The sequence below is a fragment of the Gastrolobium bilobum genome, unplaced genomic scaffold (assembly GCF_033153095.1).
Source record: "Gastrolobium bilobum isolate Gb01-03AN ecotype WA unplaced genomic scaffold, APGP_CSIRO_Gbil_v1 utg30084, whole genome shotgun sequence".
In the NCBI taxonomy this organism is placed as follows: Eukaryota; Viridiplantae; Streptophyta; class Magnoliopsida; order Fabales; family Fabaceae; genus Gastrolobium; species Gastrolobium bilobum.
Window position 1 is genome coordinate 184,094 of NW_026898071.1, and position 15,299 is coordinate 199,392.

The following is a 15,299-nucleotide window of genomic DNA, read 5'->3' on the forward strand; positions in this document are numbered from 1 at the left end:
ACTAGGGGGCTGTGGGGAAGGATTCATAACCCAACCCATTATACTAATTAGATTTCTTAACACTTTGTCAATTTTGATTTTTTTTTATTCACTAAATTCTTAGTAATTCTTGCAAAATATAACCAATTTGAAAAGTCCAAAAATAATTTTCTGAATTTATTTTATTTCTTTCATTTTGTGCATTAAGAAATTTTTTTCAAATTTAAATCAGAAAACCCAAATGAACTTTTGATCTTTTGTTTGCTTATTTTATTTTCTATTTATCAAACATAAGGGAAAAATGTTTATCCTTTTAAAAGATACAACTTATATCATTTTACTCTCACAAAGAAGTGAGATCTAGACTTTTTTTTTTTTTTTGTCAACTCCCTCTCTCTCTCTCTTTCTTTATCTATCTATTTCTCTCTCTTAAAATGACACAACTTTACATTCTTTAAAATGACACACACTTTTTCACCAAAAAAAATAAAAAATGACACACACTTTACCCCAAACATAATCATAGTTTTCTTTTTAGTTAGAAATTCAATTTTAAGCAATTACAAATTTTAGTCAAGTCAAAAAAGTCAAAAATTCTTGTGAAAAGATAACTGGGGTCTCAAATACACCTTATATTATTTGTGGCTAGTTGCATATACTTACGCATAACTTGTATAATTTTTAACAACGCCAACAGATATCCATCCATTACAATTGCTGAACGATTTAATTTTTCCCCATCCATTATAGGATTTGCTTAAATTTTAGAAGGAAAAAAAATCAAAAGCTACATCAATAACTCTTTGACTATAAGCTATGCACATGATTTAGTGCATAATTCGTCTAGCCTGTCCATTTATCACCCTTTGTTTAAACCATGATGTGAGTTCAATGAATGCTTAGAATTTGGCTCAGATGGCAAACATGATGTTGACCTGAGTGGTACTGGATTGAGCTGTTTCTTGTCGGTTTCTATGTTACTTCCGTCCTTATAATGTTAATCACCTAGCTCAAACTAGCTATTAGGTTCTTGAATTATTCATGTGAAAAAATTGCCGTCCAGCCAAAGTCTCTGTAAACTATACAAATTAAAGTAATCTGTAATTGAGACATTATATTATGTATTAAATAATATTTAAAGTAACTGTAATAAATTAATTATTGATTATTATTATTATTATTATTATTATTATTATTTTGGTGAATAAATATTGGTGTTCCCATTTAGGGTCACACCCTTGAAATAGATGTGACTCGAAACAAACCGCATCCGCAAAAGCCTGAGAGACCTGTCCAGGTATTACCTTCCCCAGTTATGCAATTTAGGTTGGTGGGAGTATAACACAATTCAGCGGTTGTTAAATGAATATATAAGACATGTTAAATACTTAAATGTATAAATTAAGAGTAAAAAAATACTACCACTAAATATATAGTGTAAAAAAGTATTAAAATTATTGTTATTGTTGTTCAGCATACTATCTTCCACTCAAAGATGTCCATAATTATTATTATTCACTATAACAAAAATAAATAATATGACTAAAAACAATTCACAGAATAATTATTTTTGTAATATAATAATCATATTTATAAAAAATTTAAAAGTAAAAAAGCTTTTCATCAATTTTTTGCCAAAACTATCGTATATTGCCTTATTTGAAACCAAGCTATAATTTTTTTTAATAATTAACGAAAAAAATACTCGTAACTGTCATAACTCATAAGAACGAGTTTTCCCTTTACTGTCATAAATAGAATCAATTCTTCACCACACCAAAAAAATAAAAAATAAAAAATTCTTCAAGGTTTGGCAACAAAATCGAGCCTTGTTTGAATGCCCCCACTCAACATTTTAATTTATTTTGTTGAATAATACATGATTTTATTATTTTTCGCACACTGCAACGAAGGTCATTGTTGCCTTGTTAACAGTTGTGCAAGTATGCGCGTAAGTATACGCGACAACAAGTAATATAGGATTTTTGTGGTTCCCAGTTATCGTTCCCACAAAGATCTTTGACGTTTTTGACTTTGAATAAAATTGTAATTGCAAATCAGAACAAAAAATAAAATAAAATCACATTAAATGAACTGCTATTCTAAATCAAGTGTGTTAAAGTGCAATGAAAATATTTTTGTGAAGATTTTCTTTTTTAAAATAGAAATTTAGTTTGTGAAAGAGTTTTGAACTGACTGGAAATTAATTAAAAGGAAGCGTTGTAAATTTTTTATTATTTTCTCATAAATTTTTAAAACAGAAAATTAAGCTTGTGATTTTAGCAAAAATACAAAGTGACAACAAAGATTGATTTGAAAACAGTGTTTGAAAACAAGTTGGGTATCAATTTCTCCTTCCCTCATTTGCTATTAAGTTGCTTTGACCGAAAAATAGATGTTGTTATTCTTCAACAGTTCCAGCGTAACGAAAATACTAAAATAACCATTGTTTCCCAACAATAGTTTTTTTTTCATAAATAACAGATGACACATCCCTGTGTATCTGTTATTACAAGACCTTGAAGCACCATTTCCTTAAGTTACATGGGGGTAACTTCATACTTGGAGCCATACCCATTGAGAGAGATCTCTCTCAACTTTCCATGTGCTTACAGTGAGGTCTAGTGTGGATCATTTCCCAATAATTCCACACCACTAGGAGTAGCCTATGTGTGGCCATCACATATCAGAATAAAGAATACACAGTAAACAAGCTGGAAATTAACACTTAAACGTTAAAACAACAACTAATAACAAATGAGTTCCGGGTAATCTTTCAACCCAACTCTAAAAATGTTTAGCTCATAACCATAATTGTGAGAGCATCCAAACAGCAAAGGTCCATAACAAAACAGGAAATTAAAATGTACGAACAAAGAAAATTAAAAGGCAGAAGCTATATTCAGAGAATAGCTCTGCTACAGTGCTCAGAAAAATTACACAAATTAAAACCCTAAAATAAGAACTGAAAACAATAAAAATAAAATCCAAAGAGACGAAGAGAAGAAGAGAGAGCCTACAATGCTTTTTCTTCCTCTTTTTATAGCTGATGCCCCATCATGCAAAGCGGTCCACACCTCAGCCCTCGCGTGTGCTCCACGCTCTTCCCAATCGTGTGTCTCCTTTTGCACGGGCAGCAAATGCACACCAAAAGAATCTTCAGCCAACACTCCTGACAAACTCCAGCTCACCCAATCGGTTAAGGGACGTGTTTGGCGTTTTCTATATCAAACCAAAAATCGGTTAGGGTTGGTGTTGTGGTTGGTTTGGTTCTCAAAAGGAACCGTGGGTGAGGCTAAGGTTCTGTGGCTTGACCGAAAATTAAAGGACGGTTCGGTTTGTTGGTTCGATTGAAGAAAATAATCCGGATGGATGGCTTGAGATGGGGTTTGGATGGTGTATATGTTCACAGAGGTGCTGTGCTAGGGTTCACAAGTTTGCCTCTCTTTTTTTCACGCTTATGAGCCTTTCTTTTTCCTTTCTTTCTTTTGTTTCTTCATTTGGGCTCCTAATTTGCTTTGTAATAGAGCGGCCCACTCTCCTTTTTCATTGCTTTTTCTATTCTTTTCTTCCCTTTTGTCCTTCTGACTTGTAATGTAAAACTCTAGCCCAAGTCTTTGTCTTTCTCTTCTTCTTTGCTTTGCTTGGAAATAACACTTTGGGCCTAAAAAATACAAATACAAGCCCATTAGCTCCACATTCAGAATTATTCATCTCAATGCAATTTAGGGTTAATATTATACACAAAATAGTCTTTTCATTTATATTTTCACATTAAATCACATGTTTCAAGTCACATTTCATGGACTTATCAAACCCCCAAACTCACATTATTGCTTGTCCCCAAGGAACAAATTCCAATCAACAAAACAATAAGAATGATTATTCATCAACTCTTATCATCACATATAACTTCATTTCCAATCAAGCATATTTTCAAGATAATTCCAATTATCAAACTCATGACATAACTTCACAAACTTTGTACATCAGAACAACAACAATTGAATCAACTAACCAGGCAGCTTGGGTAAACATTCAATTCATCAAAACCACTCAACAAACAGTGTGTAACTTCATATTCAAGAATGTACTCAATGGCTAATGGAATAATAACAGAGAAGATTTTTTTGATTTTTCAATTCTTAACAACAGGGAACAAAATTATCACAACAAGTAATTGAGAAAAGTATAATGGCTCACTTCCTCCTCACATTTCCACTCAGTGTCTCAGGGATTTGTTTCTCTGTATACCTCACTAGGAATAGCCTTGACATAGACTTGATAAGATGCTAAAGTTTCCTAAGTGCAACAACAAGTTAAGGCTAAATCAAAGGGACTTGCCAGGGTTGTACTTTGGCTGAGGTGTAGGTGGGGTATCTGTGGGAATAATAGCTAAGTTGTGATGGAAAAACACATTTCAGAGGCACTGTCCAAGAATCTTAGTGGCTGCTTTTTCTACTGCTGAATGCTTTTCTTTTATTTATTTACCATTTTTTTTCTTATTTTCCTTTTTTTTAACAGTGCATCAACAAAGAATAATAAACACTTAGTTCTAAGTAAACAACAACACTTTACATTTTTCTTCAGCCAACAGTAACTTGCCTCAAGATTTTTCTTTTATTTCTTTCTTGTTTTCCATCACAACTACATGATAAGGTGAGTCATTGTGGCTACACAAAAACAAGGCTCAAGCTCAAATGGGTTTCCAATGGTCAATAGTTTCAGGATGGCTTTTTGGCTCAACAAGGCTACATGAAAAGAATGCCCTTATCATTTCAAACCAGAAAAAATGCTACACTTACTCACTAAGCATCAAACCAAGTTCTGTCTCATCTATCCAAGTATGGTTCTCTTATGAAAAACAATTCAACTGTTTAAGCTCAAATCCTCACTGGGTTAGGTTAAACTACCTTCACAATTACCTATTGATCCAATTTTTATTCCCTGCCTTAGTCCATTAACATCATCAATCTCTTCTTGATTTCATCCCTTAGCCATCAAAACACTCTTCTCTCAATGTCTATATTCTCACAACTAAAAGCTGAGCATTTTCTAAAAAAAAATCCAAACTCCTTAATCAGAATTCATCTACTACTATTTTATGCACGAAGTCTTGAAACAAGAAATTTTCTTTCTTTTTTCTTCTTTTTTTTAAACATAAATTCTAACTTCAAAACAACAAACAACACTTATCTTAAAAACAACAAACAAACACTACAACTCCAAAATCCATATTTACAAACAATCACAACAGCAAATGAACTAAAAACAAATTAGCAAATGAATTATGAAAATGAATTTACTCTCCCCCAAACTTGAATTAAACAGTTTCCTTCCTGTTTGCATCCAGCAGGTTACCAAAAAAAAAAATACAACAAATGAGAACAAGGTAACCTGTGGCCAAAAGATGTTCTGGCCTATTCCTCCTCATAATCTGAGTCCCCAGACTCAGATTTATCAACATCTTCAGATTCAGACTCTGATCCGTCCACTTCATCCTCCACCTCCTGCTCACTGACTTCCTCCTTTACAACTTTTGATCTCGGCCTTCCTCTCTTCCTTGAGCTGGTTGGTGTGTCCTCCTTCTTGGTAGGTTGAGGAGGAGGAGGACCAGCTGCTTTTGCCATAAATTGTTCAACCTGAGGGTCAGTAAAAACTAAAGAAGGTGGCCAAGTTAAGCTTTGAGGAAATGGAGGCAAACCAGGAAAATTTACAAAAGTTTTCTTTCAAAAAATCATTTAACACCCTATCTCTTTCTGTAATGTAATCATTTAATCTGACTCTATCATACATGAATGAGTAAAACTTATCATATGTCTTCTGAAACAACAAATCATGCTTTTGATTATGGTCATGCATTTGTGAGAGTAACATGTAAACATGTGTCAAATCATTATGCAACCAACCAGGGGGGAAAATGGTCTAAAGTAGGAGCATCCATCTGCTCAACATGCTTCCTGATATTTTCAATTTTTTGTTGTCTAGAACTCTCACCACTTGGAATAGATTTTTTCTTGAGTAGAAGACTGAGTTTTCTTATCATCAACCACTCTCTTTAATTTTTCCCTTTCAGAAAAAGGTGCAGTAATGCCCTTTTTGAGTTTGTTGATAATGGAGGTAGTGATAGCCTCCTTTACATGATAAAACTCATCAGTAGAATATGCTGATACACCCTTAGACTTACACAACAGTGATATAAAGCTAGGAAACCGGAGCTTGCCTTTACTCCAACTAGCACAAGCTCCTATCCCTTTGAATACCAACTTGGCAGCATCCACAGGTTTGCCAACCAACAAACACCATAATAAAATAGCCTTTTCTCTAGTGACTATGTGCACATGTGTTGTGGGCAGCAACCTAGCTCTCAGAAAATGGTACCAGATTTGTGCTCTTTAATTCAAAAAATTCTTTTGTAAAGTGTAATTTTTATCATGTATGTCCTATTGAGCACCATTAACAGCTATGACACCTAACACTTCTAACATGAAGTCATGATCATTTTTCTTTTGATATTTTTCAAATTCATCCTTAGGGTTCTTGGGTAGAGAAAAGAATTCCCTAATAGCTTTAGGACCAAAGGAGACAGTAACACCCCGACAAATCACTTCAGTCTGACTCTTGTCTAGAATTTCAGAATAGAACTCCCTCACAACATTGATATTTGCAGTCTCTTTAGGGTGAAGGTAGAATTTTTCCCAATATTGGGTTCGGACTACCTCATAGACATAGTCAGGATATGAGGTGTGTTCCTCGAATCCTTTATCAGGGGTGGGGTCTCTAGCTATCATGATTTTTTTCATACCTCTCTATAGATTTTTCAGAGGTAAAAGAGGAGAGGAAATAGCACTCAGGATTAGGGGCTTTAAGAGGGAGTTTTGGACCGTGTGGTCCGCCACTACGCAGAATACCTTTCCTAACCATGATGAAGAATGACTCTTAAAACACAATAAAAAAAATCTAAAGACAAAGAATAACAACAGTAGATTGTAAAGACTTAAACTAAAAGAAAAATTGAAGAAAAATAGCACTAAAAACAGTAATTGAAGAAAATAGCACCAGTTTGACACTTAGGACCATTCCCCCAAACTTAAATCTGATCTTCTTCCAGAAGTCAGCAAAGATTGCACTAACACTTGTGACAAGAGAGATAGAAGTGTCAGTATCAAATGAGTTTTTTTTTTTTAACTAGAAATTGAGATTAAGAATTATTAACAAATTCACAACAGCAAAAATAATCATAAACAAAATAAAAACAAAACATGCTTAATTTAAAGTTTGAAGCGAGATTTTTGTCACTGTGTTTACTTTACAGAGCAGAATGGTCACAAAGAGAAGGAAATGTTGGCTCTCTCTCTATTGACTCTCCAAAATAATGTTTTAATCTTTGCCCATTTACAGTGAATTTTCTCCCATCTTTTTCACTGAAAATATCCACAGCCCCATGAAGATGTACCTTAGTGACTTTGAAAGGACCAGACCATCTAGATTTCAATTTTCCAGGGAATAATTTTAATCTAGAGTTAAACAGTAGAACCTGTTGTCCTACTTCAAATTTTCTGTCTAAAATCTGCCTATCATGCCACCTCTTCTTTTTTTCTTTATATAATTTGGCATTTTCATAGGCATTAAGTCTGAATTCATCCAACTCATTGAGTTGAAGAAGCCTATTTTCTCCTGAAGCAGTGGCATCTAGGTTCAACTGTGTGGTAGCCCAATAAGCCTTATACTCTAGCTCTAAAGGCAGATGACAATTCTTACAAAAAATCAGCTTATATGGAGAGCATCCTAAAGGTGTTCTATATGCTATCCTATAGGCCCATAGAGAATCATCTAACTTAAGGGACCAATCCTTTCTAGAAGGATTCACCACTTTCTTTAAGATCCTTTTGACTTCTCTATTGGTAACCTGAACTTGCCCACTAGTTTGTGGGTGATAGGCAGTAGCAACCTTATGCTTAACCTCATATTGAGCTAAAAGAGCTTCAAATTGCCTGCTAGCAAAGTGTTTACCCCCATCACTTATAATGGCTCTTGGGGTGCCAAATCTGGTAAAAATATTTTTTTTCAAGAATTTAATTACCACATTCGAATCATTTGTGGGTAAGGCAGCAGCCTCCACCCATTTGGAAATATAGTCTACTGCAACCAATATATATTGGTTTCCAACAGAGGATGGAAATGGGCCCATAAAGTCTATGCCCCATATATCAAAGAGTTCAACCTTTAGAATAGGTTTCAAAGGCATTTCATGCCTTGCAGAAATATTGCCAAGTCTTTGGCACCTATCACACTTGTGAACATAAGAATTGGCATCCTTAAACAAGGTTGGCCAATAAAGACCAGACTGTAGCACCTTTGCTGCTGTCCTCATGCCACCAAAGTGACCACCATATGGTGAATCATGGCATTGGCTAAGAATTTCCTCTCTTTCTTCCTCTAAAATACATCTCCTAATGATCTGGTCAGCACATTTTTTAAACATGTAAGGTTCATCCCATAGGTAAAATCTATTGTCATGTATCAACTTCTTCCTTTGTTGATAACTTAACTCCTTAGGCAGCTCCCCACTAACTAAATAATTAGCTATGTCAGCATACCACGGGGTTGTGTTAGTGGCAACCAAAAATAGTTGCTCATCAGGGAAGGTTTCTCTAATGGCTTGCTCAACCACCTTTTCACCTTGCTGCACTTCATTCAGCCTAGACAAGTGATCAGCCACTTGATTTTTGGTTCCTTTCCTATCTTTAATCTCCATATCAAACTCTTGAAGGAGAAGGACCCATCTAATTAACCTAGGCTTTGAATCTTTCTTTTCCACCAAATATTTAATGGTTGAATTGTCAGTATACACAATATCCTTGGTGCCTACCAAATATGATCGAAATTTGTCAAAGGCAAACACCACAGCCAACAGTTCCTTTTCAGTCACTGTGTAATTTAATTGGGCTCCATTTAAGGTTCTGCTAGCATAGTAAATAAAGTGAAAACTCTATTTTTTATTTTTCCTAGCACAACCTCCACTGCTCAATCACTTGCATCACACATTAATTCAAATGGCAGTGACCAGTCAGGGGCTATTATAATGGGAGCAGAAATCAATTTCTATTTTAGCTCCTCAAATGCTTTAAGACAAGCCTCGTCAAAATGGAAAAGGGTGTTGATTTCAAGCAAATGACTAAGAGGCTTAGAAATTTTTGAAAAATCTTTTATGAACCTCCTATAAAAACCAGCATGACCAATGAAGGATCTAATTCCTTTTATGTTCACAGGTGGTGGCAGTTTCTCAATCTGATCTATCTTGGCCTTATCAACCTCCAAACCAGTTTTAGAGATCCTATGTCCTAACACAATGCCTTCCATCACCATAAAGTGACACTTCTCCCAATTGAGGACCAGATTTGTCTCATCACATCTCTTAAGCACTCTTCCCAAATTTTCTAAGCACTCTTTATAAGAGTCCCCAAAAACACTGAAGTCATCCACAAAGACTTCCACAAACTGCTCTATCATATTAGTAAAAATGGCCATCATGCACCTTTGAAAGGTGGTTGGTGCATTGCACAGCCCAAAGGGCATTATCCTAAAGGCAAAGATGCCATAGGGACAAGTAAAGGTGGTCTTTGGCTGGTTCTCAGGGGCTAAGGCTATTTGATTATAACCTGAATAGCCATCTAGAAAACAGTAAAACTCCCTACCAGCCAATCTATCCAACATTTGGTCAATAAAAGGTAAGGGAAAATGGTCCTTCCTAGTGGCTTTGTTAAGTTTTCTGTAATTCATACAGATCCTCCAACCAGTGACAGTCCTAGTGGGTATTAATTCTTTCTTCTCATTTTCCACAACAGTGATCCCACCCTTTTTAGGGACACACTGCACTGGGCTGACCCAGTTACTGTCAGAAACGGGATATATGATCCCAGCATCCAGCCACTTAATAATTTCCTTTTTGACTACCTCCTTCATAATTGGGTTAAGTCTCCTTTGCTAATCTCTAGAGCTGCTGGTTGGGTCAGTAAAAAGGATTTTATGCATGCAGAAAGAGGGGTTAATACCTTTTATATCTGCCAAAAACTAACCTATAGCCCTCTTAAATTTTTTAGAACAGCCAGCAGTTGTTCTTCCTCTAAAACAGTGAGCAGATTGGACACTATGACAGGCAAAGTGTCTTTTTCTCCTAAATAAACATACCTAAGGTGATTAGGCAGAGGCTTGAGCTCTAACACAGGAGGCTCTTCAATTGAGGGTTTGAGAATTTTTAACCCTCTCTTGGCCAATTCTAATGACTCAAAATTTTTATTTTTCCAAACCACATCAGATCTGGAATTTAACCATTTAACAACTTCCTCAGAATCAGTTTGACTAATTTCTAGACCCTCAAAACCAGAAATTTTTAAAGAGTCTAATGCAGACTCATGCAAAAATTTATCTTTGACTACACAGTCAATGATATCCAGCCTAGAACATTCCTCTATGTCTCTTGGGTATTTCATGGCTTTCAAAATATTGAATTTTACTTGCTCACCATTAACATCTATCACAACCCCACCAGTGGCTAAGAAAGCCCTCCCTAAAATTATAGGCACCTCTCGGTCTTCCTCATAGTCCAAAATAATAAAATCAACAGGTAGAATAAATTTATCTACCTTTACCAAGACATTCTCTACCTTCCCTTCAGGATAACCAGGGACCTATCAGCCAACTGTAAAGTTACAGTGGTAGGATTAGGCTCTCCTACTTTCAGCTTTTTGTACACACTCAGAGGCATTAAATTGATACTAGTACCCAAATCACACAATGCTCTGCGTATGTAATGGTCTCCTATGGTGCAAGGGATTGTAAAACTTCCTGGATCTCCTAATTTTGGAGGTATCTTGCTAAGCAAATATTGACTGCTCTCTTGTGTAAGAGCAACAGTCTCAAACTCTTCTAGCCTCCTTTTTCTTGAAAGAATTTCTTTCATGAATTTCACATAAGTGGGCATTTCTTCTAATGTATCCAGGAATGGAATGTTGACATGCAACTGTTTTAGGATATCTAGAAATTTCCTAAATTGATTGTCTTGCCTCTATTTTTGCAACCTTTTGGGAAAAGGTGGTGGAAGTCTATTTGAGGCAGCAAGTGTCTCAATACTTGGCTTAAATGCTTGACCCTTTGGAATGGATTTTTCCATGGAAATATTCCCTAAAGATGGGTTTATTTGGGTCTGAATTTATGGTTCAACCAGAACAGGCAGAGGATCACTATTTTCAGCCCCTTGGGGGCTGTTATGGACAACATGTGGCTGAACAGGTTCAGAATTTACATCTTTTTCTTGCTGCACTTTTTCCTCTTCTCTTTTTTTAAGGTGGAAGGTCTAACCACAGCTTCTGGCTGATTCACAGATCTGCCATTCCTAAGCTCTATCATGTGACATTGCTCATTATTCCTCCTAGGCTCTTCAGTGTTACTAGGCAAAGTACCAGGGGGTCAGCTATTCAAAGTATTTGCTAAATGGCCTAGTTGTGATTCTAAATTCCTCAAAGATGCGGGAATACTTTGCACAACAGCTACCAAGCTATTTTGCTTAGTTTCATTCTTAACCAAATACTCCCTCAACAAAGCCTCTAAGGAAGAGGTTGAAGAGGTAGACATCTCACCAACTTGGTTTTGAGTAAATGGGGCTGAAGACTGAGCAGTGGGTTGCTGCCTTGGAGGTTGTTGGAAATTTTGAGGAGGAAAAGGTGGTCTGGTTTGGGCATTAGAGGGTCCAGCTTGCTGCCCCTGCCCTTGGAAATATTGGAGCTATTGGTTCTGCCTCCAACCTTGATTAAAATTATTGGAAAAAATGTTTTGGTTCCTATTTGGGTTTCCCACATAGTAGACAGACTCAGGGTTAGATGGGCAGCTATCAAACAAATGTGGCCCACCACAGAAAACACAGGTTTCACCTGTATTCACGGCATTGACTTGAGGTTGGGGTATTGGAACTTGAGGTTGATGTATTGGAACTTGAGGCTGAGAAAATCTTGCCTCAATGGCTTGTCCTTGGTTTTTCACTAATGTGGACAGTGCATCAAACTTGGCTGAAAGGGCTATTACATAATCTACCTCATGCAAACCAGCCACTCTTTTTGACTGATTTCTATCTTCAGGCCATTGGACATAATTTTGAGTCATTTGTTCCAACAACTCATGGGCTTGTTTAAAGGACATGGACATAAACATGCCCTTAGCAGCAGAATTTGCTAAGGCTCTGTTTTGAGTGTTAAGGCTATTGTAAAAGGTTTGTAACACTGCCCAAGAGGGCAAGCCATGGTTGGGACATTGCTTAAGAAGGATCTTAAACCTCTCCCATACATCCACTAAGGTCTCACCAGCCTTCTACATGAAGTTGGTGATATCACATCTGGTTTGCACTATCTTGTTGGATGGGAAAAATTTCATAATGAATTTTTCAGCCAATGTGTGCCAATTGGTTATGGAGTTGGACGGAAGGGAGTTCAACCACTCTTTGGCTTTGTCAGCCAGTGAATCAGGGAAAAGCTTCAATCTCAGCACATCATCTAAGATATTAGGATTCCTAAAAGTGTTGGCCACTTCTATGAAATTCCTAAGGTGCTTATGTGGGTCTTCCATCAGTAGACCATGGAACTGCCCCATATTTTGGAGCATGGTGAACATCACAGGTTCTAACTTAAAGGGCACTCCATTAACAGGTTGGACAATACTTAGGTCCAACTCATCCAACACAGGTATGATGAAGTCCATCATGGACCTATCATTGTCATCTATTATTGGTGGGTTCTCTATCCTCGCAAGTCCTCCTTCATTCCCATTTACACTTCCTAAATCCTCCATTTCTTCAAAATCTGGAAGTGGAATCTGCCTATTTGCTCTCTGAGTTCTTCTCCTAATTCTAAATGTCCTTTCAGGTTCAGGGTCAAAAGCTTTAAAGAAAGGGTGTGGAGTTGCACTCATGCACCCTTTTCAAAAAAAAAATTAAACCTGCCTAGCTTAAGCAACCCAAAATTCCTATTCAGTATCTTCTAAAAAACAATAAAAAATTTAAAAGGAACAAACAAAACATAATATTCCAAAATTGAAGCAGTAACAGTAACCACAAACAGATAGAATTTTAGAACAGTAAAAAAAACTAAAGGAATGAAACAAGAAAAAAAATAAAAGATTGACACGAAAATATTAAGAACCAAAGTAACAGCTATGAAACAATAGACTAAAAAAGTAAATGACAAAACAACTATATAAAACATGCAGCAATACAGAATATCAACAGAACAAAATTTTAAACTACCAACATTCAAGGGATTACAGTAATATCTATTATCATAATACAGAAACAGAATTCAAATAATATAAAATAAAAATAGAAGAAGAAAATTGAATTAATTAAGGAACAACAATCACACACAGAATTCTAACAATGTACGCCTTCGATCCCCGGCAACGACGCCAAAAACTTGTTGTCTTGCTAACAGTTATGCAAGTATGCGCGCAAATATGCGCGACAACAAGTAATATAGCGCTTTTGTGGTTCCCAGTTATTGTTCCCACAAGGATCTTTGGCGTTTTTGAATTTGAATAAAATTTTAATTGCAAATCAGAACCAAAAATAAAATAAAATCACATTAAATGAACTGTTATTCTAAATCAAGTGTGTTAAAGTGCAAGGAAAATATTTTTGTGAAGATTTTCTTTTTAAAAATAAAAATTTAGTTGGTGAAAGAGTTTTGAACTGACTGGAAATTAATTAAAAGGAAGCAATGTAAATTTTTTTATGATTTTCTCTTGAATTTTTAAAACAAAATTAAGCTTGTGATTTTAGCAAAAATACAATGTGACAACAAAGATTGATTTGAAAACAGTGTTTGAAAACAAGTTGGGTATCAATTTTCCCTTCCCCCATTTGCTATTAAGTTGCTTTGACCGAAAAATAGATATTGCTCTTAATCAACAGTTCCAGCTTAACGAAAATACTAAAACAACCATTGTTTCCCAACAACAGTTTTTTCCCATAAATAACAGATGACATATCCCTGTGTATTTGTCATTACAAGACCTTGAAGCACCATTTCCTTAAGCTATATGGGGGTCACTTCATCCCTGGAGCTATACCCATTGAGAGAGATCTCTCTCAACTTTTCATGTGCTTACAGTGAGGTCTAGTGTGGATCATTTTCCAATAATTCCACATCACTAGGAGTAGCCTATGTGTGGCCATCACATATCACACTCAGAATAAAAAATACACAGTAAACAAGCTGGAAATTAACACTTAAACGTTAAAACAACAACTAATAACAAATGAGTTCCGGGTAATCTTTCAATCCAACTCTAAAAATGTTTAGCTCATAACCATAGTTGTGAGAGCATCCAAATAGCAAAGGTCCATAACAAAATAGGAAATTAAAATGTACGAACAAAGAAAATTAAAAGGCAGAAACTATATTCAGAGAATAGCTCTGCTACAGTGCTTAGAAAAATAACACAAATTAAAACCCTAAAATTAGAACTGAAAACAATAAAAATAAAATCCAAAGAGACGAAGAGAAGAAGAGAGAGCCTACAACGCTTTTTCTTCCTCTTTTTATAGCTGATGCTCCATCATGCAAAGCGGTCCACACCTCAGCCCTCGCGAGTGCTCCACGCTCTTCCCAATGTTGCTTCTCCTTTTGCATGGGTAGCAAATGCACACCAAAAGAATCTTCAGCCAACACTCCTAACAAACTCCAGCTCACCCAATCGGTTAAAGGACGTGTTTGGTGTTTTCTGTATCAAACCAAAAATCGGTTAGGGTTGGTGTTTTGGTTGGTTTGGTTCTCAAAAGGAACCGTGGGTGAGGCTAAGGTTCTGTGGCTTGACCAAAAATTAAAGGATGGTTCGGTTTGTTGGTTCGATTGAAGAAAAGAATCCGGATGGATGGCTTGAGATGGGGTTTGGATGGTGTATCTGTTCACAGAGGTGTTGTGCTAGGGTTCACAAGTTTTCCACTTTTGTTTTCACGTTTATTAGCCTTTCTTTTTCCTTTCTTTCTTTTGTTTCTTCATATGGGCTCCTAATTTGCTTTGTAATAGAGCGGCCCACTCTCCTTTTTCATTGCTTTTTCTATTCTTTTCTTCCCTTTTGTCCTTCTAACTTGTAATGTAAAACTCCAGCCCAAGTCTTTGTCTTTCTTTTCTTCTTTGCTTTGCTTGGAAATAACACTTTGGGCCTGAAAAATACAAATACAAGCCCATTAGCTCCACATTCAGAATTATTCATCTCAATGAAATTTGGGGTTAATATTATACACAAAATAGTCTTTTCATTTATATTTTCAC

The 15,299-nt window shown here is 35.9% G+C and overlaps 1 protein-coding gene and 1 non-coding gene across 2 annotated transcripts; one reads left to right on the plus strand and one right to left on the minus strand.

Moving 5' to 3' along the window:
* Positions 1-10,058: 10,058 nt before the first annotated feature.
* On the minus strand, positions 10,059-10,963 carry LOC133312577 (uncharacterized). The gene is made up of 2 exons (XM_061513803.1): positions 10,664-10,963; positions 10,059-10,577 (listed from the first exon to the last, which is right to left on the minus strand). Exons 1-2 carry the CDS (start codon positions 10,961-10,963, stop codon positions 10,059-10,061), a joined length of 819 nt encoding a protein of 272 aa, XP_061369787.1.
* A 1,305-nt stretch (positions 10,964-12,268) lies between these two features.
* Positions 12,269-12,374, plus strand: LOC133312590 (small nucleolar RNA R71). The gene has a single exon (XR_009751700.1). It is a non-coding gene; the product is annotated as a small nucleolar RNA R71 (small nucleolar RNA).
* The last annotated feature ends 2,925 nt before the right edge of the window (positions 12,375-15,299 follow it).

Coding starts and splice junctions, on each gene's coding strand:
- LOC133312577 (XM_061513803.1), bottom strand. CDS start 10,963: ATGCCCACTTATGTGAAATTCATGAAAGAAATTCTTTCAAGAAAAAGG. Junction 10,578..10,663: donor AGTTGGCTGATAGGTCCCTG/GTTATCCTGAAG, acceptor TTGGACTATGAG/GAAGACCGAGAGGTGCCTAT.